This window comes from Scyliorhinus torazame, chromosome 19 (assembly GCF_047496885.1).
Source record: "Scyliorhinus torazame isolate Kashiwa2021f chromosome 19, sScyTor2.1, whole genome shotgun sequence".
Classification (NCBI taxonomy): domain Eukaryota; kingdom Metazoa; phylum Chordata; class Chondrichthyes; order Carcharhiniformes; family Scyliorhinidae; genus Scyliorhinus; species Scyliorhinus torazame.
This window is the reverse complement of record NC_092725.1, coordinates 12,402,558-12,410,057: the sequence shown is the minus strand read 5'-3', so window position 1 is coordinate 12,410,057 and position 7,500 is coordinate 12,402,558. Positions and strand designations below refer to the sequence as shown.

Below are 7,500 nucleotides of genomic sequence, written 5' to 3'. Positions count from 1 at the left end.
CCACACTCCCTCTCGCCCACACTCCCTCTCGCCCACACTCCCTCTCGCCCACACTCCCTCTCGCCCACACTCCCTCTCGCCCACACTCCCTCTCGCCCACACTCCCTCTCGCCCACACTCCCTCTCGCCCACACTCCCTCTCGCCCACACTCCCTCTCGCCCACACTCCCTCTCGCCCACACTCCCTCTCGCCCACACTCCCTCTCGCCCACACTCCCTCTCGCCCACACTCCCTCTCGCCCACACTCCCTCTCGCCCACACTCCCTCTCGCCCACACTCCCTCTCGCCCACACTCCCTCTCGCCCACACTCCCTCTCGCCCACACTCCCTCTCGCCCACACTCCCTCTCGCCCACACTCCCTCTCGCCCACACTCCCTCTCGCCCACACTCCCTCTCGCCCACACTCCCTCTCGCCCACACTCCCTCTCGCCCACACTCCCTCTCGCCCACACTCCCTCTCGCCCACACTCCCTCTCGCCCACACTCCCTCTCGCCCACACTCCCTCTCGCCCACACTCCCTCTCGCCCACACTCCCTCTCGCCCACACTCCCTCTCGCCCACACTCCCTCTCGCCCACACTCCCTCTCGCCCACACTCCCTCTCGCCCACACTCCCTCTCGCCCACACTCCCTCTCGCCCACACTCCCTCTCGCCCACACTCCCTCTCGCCCACACTCCCTCTCGCCCACACTCCCTCTCGCCCACACTCCCTCTCGCCCACACTCCCTCTCGCCCACACTCCCTCTCGCCCACACTCTCCCTCACACACTCACTGTAAGTACACCAAGGGTTAATGTACATACACTACACCTAGCTAGACACTAGAAGGAGCACCAGAGACTTGACACACAGACAGTCAACCAATAGGTCAGTAAGATAGGACACGACCAATGGGCATTCACGATACACACAGAGATGACTCTACCACAGGGGGGCATTACACCAACCCATATAAAAGGACACATCACACATGCTCAGTCTCTTTCCAGTGGAGACACTCTGAGTACAGACACAGGGTTGATTGAACATCACTCCCACCACTTGGATTGTAGCAGACTGGTTCGTCAGTCAGAGTAGCTATAGCAGGATTAACAGTAGCGTTGAATCCAAGTAGGAGAATTGTTAATACTTTAATAAACGTGTTAAGGCTATCTCCAAATCTGAACCTTCCTTTGTCAGAGTGCACATCAAGGAAGCAGCTTATGCTACGTCAAGAGCGTAACAAAACATGGTACCAGGAGTGAACTGTTTCAATCCATATAGTTAAAAGTCAGCAAACAGTGACAACCAGCAACAGCAGCCAGGCAAGATGATGTTCGTGATTCCGGTTCCACAGCAGCTCAGGTACCAAGGCAATCTCAGTGAAAACTGGCGTTGGTTCAGGCAGAGATTCGAGATCTACCTGGTAGCATCCGACTCAGATGGCGTGGCGGATGCAGAGAAAATAAACTTCCACTTACCATCGCGGGTCCAGAAGCAGCTGAAATCTTCCAGACCTTCAAATACTCAAAGGGGCAAAACAAGAACGATTTCCAGGCAGTCCTGGACAAATTCTGCGAGGAACATACAAGAAGAAAAGGTAAAAGAGGCGCCAAAACTCACCGCGAGGTAGGCTTGCCGCAACGAACGGCGGTTTTGAATTGCAGCCATCTTGGAAAAGGTGCTGCACATGTGCAGTTGAGAAAAAGGCCCCAAGTAAAGGAACAGCGATGTGCGCATGCGCAAACGCTTCCTACGCACTACGTCACATGCTTCATGACATCAGGGGCCCCGACCACGCCCACTTCAAGGGGAAATGTCCCAAAACATGAAAAAAAAAAATTTTAAGCCTCAAAACCAGATTCTCTCACCTGGAACGACAGCCCAATGCCTGAAATTCGACCAGTAGCTGAAAGTAACCTCGGCAGAACCCTGCAACAAGCAGTTAGCACCGCCCAAAGAGATGATACAGTCCTTGAAGACTATGACTCAGACCTTGAATTCTTCTTTGGACATCGCGAGCCCAATGCCAGCTCCGACACAAAACGTGATGATATGGTCCTAGAAGATAACGACTCAGACGAAGCTTTCACCCTGGGAGGCTACCCCAGTACCAAATCCGATCCGCAACTAGACGTGTTGTACATTGGCGACCCCGACGAAGAGTTCTTCGGATTTGAGGATCTTCAGCCCAGCATCTACGACATCCCGACCCGTGAGTGCAGGATGATGCTGCGGCCTGAAACCAAGAGACAGAGAGCGGTACAAGCCCACAGAGAGTGGCCTGCTGCCACACAGAGAGTGGTCCACGCACCACGAAGGGTCCCCGACTCCACACAGAGAGTGGTCCACGCACCGCGAAGGGTCCCCGACTCCACACAGAGAGTGGTCCACGCACCGCGAAGGGTCCCCGACTCCACACAGAGAGTGGTCCACGCACCACGAAGGGTCCCAGCCTCCACACAGAAAGCGATGAAAGACTCCACAGCGAGACAACTGCACGTCAGAAGCAACGCAAGACTCCAGAGCGCAGTCCTTGCAGGAACAAGAAGTGATGACAGTATCCACAGAGAGACCAATGCTCGATTCCACACAAGGAACGCTGCAAGACGCCACAGAGGGAGTGACACTTTCCTCGACAGCGAGCTCGTGGACAGCCTCCACGATAGAAGCAATGCAAGACTCCGACGAGCAGTCCTTGCATGAACACGACCATGAGGGTCTAGCAACCTCCTCTGAGCAACCAGCAACAGACGATGCAGGTCTGCCACGCTCAAGTGAACAAGAAGAAGGCTCTGACGGTCTACCCAGCTCAAGTTAACGACGAGAAGACACTGAGGCTCTACCCACTGTATGTGCGACAAGTGACGACAGCATCCCACTTCCCATACCAGATGTGCAACGTGACAGACCTCAGCTAGAATGGACAGAGGCACTCGACAATCACAGTGAGACTACTGGTGACTCCGGTGACCCCACGTTACGTCAAACCTCACTCGCTCGAGCCTCTCCACAAGCAAATGCATTCCTGAACGTTTTGTCTCCGAACGGGGAGCATCACGAAATCTCAGAAGATTCAAGTGAACCTGAAATGACTCCGGACGGGGAGCATCGACAAACCAAAGCTGACTCAAGTAAGCCGGACATGACTCCATACGGGAGTGCCGCGAACTCAGCGACGGCACGCTCAAGGAGGCAGCAGGCGCCACAAAGGACGCTGACACGAGTAACTGTGTGAAGGACTCGGATTATCCACAGGGTGTGGTCCTTGAGCGCAGCAAACACGGCAACGAAACCAACCACCACAACAACATCAAAGACAATAGCAAGAAGCGTACCAAAGGCAACAACATCAGCAACAAGCACAACACAAACAACACCAATGGAACTACGACTGGTACGACATGGTACAACTCTGCCCATGAGGGGCACTGTTACTGCTCAGCTCAGTACAATGACAGACCGTGGCAGGGCGATGCATCTGACCCATTCACGTTTGCTGCACTACCAACAGGCAACCGGGCTTTCAGGACAGATGCCGCCAAGAATTACCACCACAAGCATCGAAAGATGCTGTCCCTCTCGCGCGCGCTCCCCCTCTCGCGCGCGCTCCCTCTCTCTCACGCGCGCGCTCCCTCTCTCTCTCTCTCGCGCGCGCGCGCGCGCTCCCTCTCCCTCTCTCTCTCTCGCGCGCGGTGCGCTCTCTCTCTCTCTCTCTCGCGCGCGTGCGCTCTCTCTTTCTCTCGCGCGCGTGTGCTCCCTCTCTCTCGTGCGCGCGCGCTCCCTCTCCCGTGCGCGCGCGCTCCCTCTCTCTCGTGCGCGCGCGCTCTCTTTCTCTCTCGCGCTCTCTCTCTCTCTCTCACACACACACACACTCACACACTCTCTCTGGATGGATTCTGGAGCAGAAGTACCTCCATTGACTCCTCCCGACAGCCAAGCACATCCGAGCAATACGAGAAGTAGCAGTTTCCCCATCCTGACTCGAGGCTGTGAAGGACAATAATCACAATCACAGAATGGTCACCATGCTGAGGGAGGAGAGCCGCTCGGTCCATCGAGTATATCCTTGTTTGCTCAGACAGCATTCTAGTCCGTCCCAATCCCCTGCCTTGACCCCGCAACCTTCTACATAACTTGTGTCAAATCCAATCGTTATCAAATCCTCACATCGTTCCGACACTATTGGCCTGGGAGTTTGAATCTTTGCCCGCTCCATCTCGATGTAGCCATTAGGGGGAGCTGGTTCTCACTCCTGACCCTGCCCAAAACCCTCGGGATCTTTCCCAGTCTCCTCTCTCTGAGCGAGACACCGAGTATCTCCAATCTCTCTCTCTCTGTTTCCGTCTCTCTCTCTCTGTTTCCGTCTCTCTCTCTCTGTTTCCGTCTCTCTCTCTCTCTCTGTTTCCGTCTCTCTCTCTCTCTGTTTCTGTCTCTCTCTCTCTGTTTCCGTCTCTCTCTCTCTGTTTCCGTCTCTCTCTCTCTCTGTTCCGTCTCTCTCTCTCTCTGTTTCCGTCTCTCTCTCTCTGTTTCCGTCTCTCTCTCTCTGTTCCGTCTCACTCTCTCTCTGTTTCCGTCTCTCTCTCTCTCTGTTTCCGTCTCTCTCTCTCTCTCTGTTTCCGTCTCTCTCTCTCTGTTCCGTCTCTCTCTCTCTCTGTTTCCGTTTCTCTCTCTCTCTGTTTCCGTCTCTCTCTCTCTCTGTTTCCGTCTCTCTCTCTCTGTTTCCGTCTCTCTCTCTCTGTTTCCGACTCTCTCTCTCTGTTTCCGACTCTCTCTCTCTGTTTCCGACTCTCTCTCTCTGTTTCCGTCTCTCTCTCGCTCTGTTTCATTCTCTCTCTCTCTGTTTCCGTCTCTCTCTCTCTCTGTTTCCGTCTCTCTCTCTCTCTGTTCCCGTCTCTCTCTCTCTCTGTTTCCGTCTCTCTCTCTGTTTCCGTCTCTCTCTCTCTGTTTCCGTCTCTCTCTCTCTCTCTCTGTTTCCGTCTCTCTCTCTCTGTTCCGTCTCTGTCTCTCTCTGTTTCCGTCTCTCTCTCTCTGTTTCCGTCTCTCTCTCTCTGTTCCGTCTCTCTCTCTCTGTTCCGTCTCTCTCTCTCTCTGTTTCCGTCTCTCTCTCTCTCTGTTTCCCTCTCTCTCTCTCTCTGTTTCCCTCTCTCTCTCTCTCTCTCTGTTTCCGTCTCTCTCTCTCTGTTTCCGTCTCTCTCTCTCTGTTCCGTCTCTCTCTCTCTGTTCCGTCTCTCTCTCTCTGTTCCGTCTCTCTCTCTCTGTTCCGTCTCTCTCTCTCTCTGTTTCCGTCTCTCTCTCTCTCTGTTTCCGTCTCTCTCTCTCTGTTCCGTCTCTCTCTCTCTGTTCCGTCTCTCTCTCTCTCTGTTTCCGTCTCTCTCTCTCTGTTCCGTCTCACTCTCTCTCTGTTTCCGTCTCTCTCTCTCTCTGTTTCCGTCTCTCTCTCTCTCTGTTTCCGTCTCTCTCTCTCTGTTCCGTCTCTCTCTCTCTGTTCCGTCTCTCTCTCTCTCTGTTTCCGTCTCTCTCTCTCTCTGTTTCCGTCTCTCTCTCTCTCTGTTTCCGTCTCTCTCTCTCTCTGATTCCGTCTCTCTCTCTCTGTTCCGTCTCTCTCTCTCTCTGTTTCCGTCTCTCTCTCTCTCTGTTTCTGTCTCTCTCTCTCTGTTCCGTCTCTCTCTCTCTCTGTTTCCGTCTCTCTCTCTCTCTGTTTCCGTCTCTCTCTCTCTCTGTTCCGTCTCTCTCTCTCTCTGTTTCCGTCTCTCTCTCTCTGTTCCGTCTCTCTCTCTCTCTGTTTCCGTCTCTCTCTCCCACTGTTCCGTCTCTCTCTCTCTCTGTTTCCCTCTCTCTCTCTCTCTCTCTGTTTCCGTCTCTCTCTCTCTGTTCCGTCTCTCTCTCTCTCTGTTTCCGTCTCTCTCTCTCTCTGTTTCCGTCTCTCTCTCTCTGTTCCGTCTCTCTCTCTCTCTGTTTCCGTCTATCTATCTCTGTTCCGTCTCTCTATCTCTGTTCCGTCTCTCTCTCTCTCTGTTTCCGTCTCTCTCTCTCTCTGTTTCCGTCTCTCTCTCTCTCTGTTTCCGTCTCTCTCTCTCTCTGTTTCCGTCTCTCTCTCTCTCTGTTTCCGTCTCTCTCTCTCTGTTCCGTCTCTCTCTCTCTCTGTTTCCGTCTCTCTCTCTCTGTGTTTCCGTCTCTCTCTCTCTGTTCCGTCTCTCTCTCTCTGTTCCGTCTCTCTCTCTCTCTGTTTCCGTCTCTCTCTCTCTCTGTTTCCGTCTCTCTCTCTCTCTGTTCCCGTCTCTCTCTCTCTCTGTTCCCGTCTCTCTCTCTCTCTGTTTCCGTCTCTCTCTCTCTCTGTTTCCGTCTCTCTCTCTCTGTTCCGTCTCTCTCTCTCTCTGTTTCCGTCTCTCTCTCTCTGTTCCGTCTCTCTCTCTCTCTCTCTGTTTCCCTCTCTCTCTCTCTCTCTCTGTTTCCGACTCTCTCTCTCTGTTTCCGTCTCTCTCTCTCTGTTTCTGTCTCTCTCTCTCTGTTTCCCTCTCTCTCTCTCTCTCTCTGTTTCCGTCTCTCACTCTCTCTGTTTCCGTCTCTCTCTCTCTGTTCCCGTCTCTCTCTCTCTGTTTCCGTCTCTCTCTCTCTGTTTCCGTCTCTCTCTCTCTGTCTCTCTCTCTCTCTGTCTCTCTCTCTCCCAGTGGGTGGTGGATACTCAGGGTGTGTGAAGGATGCTGTTACCTGTTACGCTCTCACCCTCTGTCCCTGTCTCTCTCCCTGTCCCTCTCTCTCTCCCTGTCCCTCTCTCTCTCTCTCTCTCTCTGTTTCCGTCTCTCTCTCTCTGTTCCATCTCTCTCTCTCTGTGTTTCCGTCTCTCTCTCTCTCTGTTTCCGTCTCTCTCTCTCTCTCTGTTTCCGTCTCTCTCTCTCTCTGTTTCCGTCTCTCTCTCTCTGTTCCGTCTCTCTCTCTCTCTGTTTCCGTCTCTCTCTCTCTCTGTTTCCGTCTCTCTCTCTCTCTGTTTCTGTCTCTCTCTCTCTGTTTCCGTCTCTCTCTCTCTCTGTTTCCGTCTCTCTCTCTCTCTGTTCCCGTCTCTCTCTCTCTCTCTCTGTTTCCGTCTCTCTCTCTGTTTCCGTCTCTCTCTCTCTGTTTCCGACTCTCTCTCTCTCCGTTTCCGTCTCTCTCTCTCTGTTCCGTCTCTCTCTCTCACTGTTTCCGTCTCTCTCTCTCACTGTTTCCGTCTCTCTCTCTCTGTTCCGTCTCTCTCTCTCTCTGTTTCCGTCTCTCTCTCTCTCTGTTTCCGTCTCTCTGTTTCCGTCTCTCTCTCTCTGTTTCCGTCTCTCTCTCTCTGTTTCCGTCTCTCTCTCTCTGTTCCGACCCTCTCTCTCTCTGTTTCAGTCTCTCTCTCTCTGTTCCGTCTCTCTCTCTCTCTCTGTTTCCGTCTCTCTCTCTCTGTTCCGTCTCTCTCTCTCTCTGTTTCCGTCTCTCTCTCTCTCTGTTTCCGTCTCTCTCTCTCTCTCTGTTTCTGTCTCTCTCTCTCTGTTCCGTCTC

At 53.6% G+C, this 7,500-nt stretch overlaps 1 protein-coding gene across 2 annotated transcripts in view; it reads right to left on the bottom strand.

The window, feature by feature from the left end:
• The window catches only part of LOC140396016 (C-reactive protein-like), a 65,773-nt gene that overhangs the window by 25,296 nt on the left and 32,977 nt on the right, over positions 1-7,500 (bottom strand). The window contains exons 1-2 of one of the 2 annotated variants that reach the window (XM_072484060.1): positions 6,694-6,735; positions 3,897-3,972 (exon numbers count right to left, since the gene is read on the bottom strand). In XM_072484060.1, the coding sequence (XP_072340161.1) occupies positions 3,897-3,960 (64 nt within the window). In that variant the 5' untranslated portion in view covers positions 3,961-3,972; positions 6,694-6,735. Of the gene's footprint in view, positions 1-3,896; positions 3,973-6,693; positions 6,736-7,500 lie in introns of those variants that run through there. The other variant, XM_072484061.1, reaches the window with a different exon arrangement.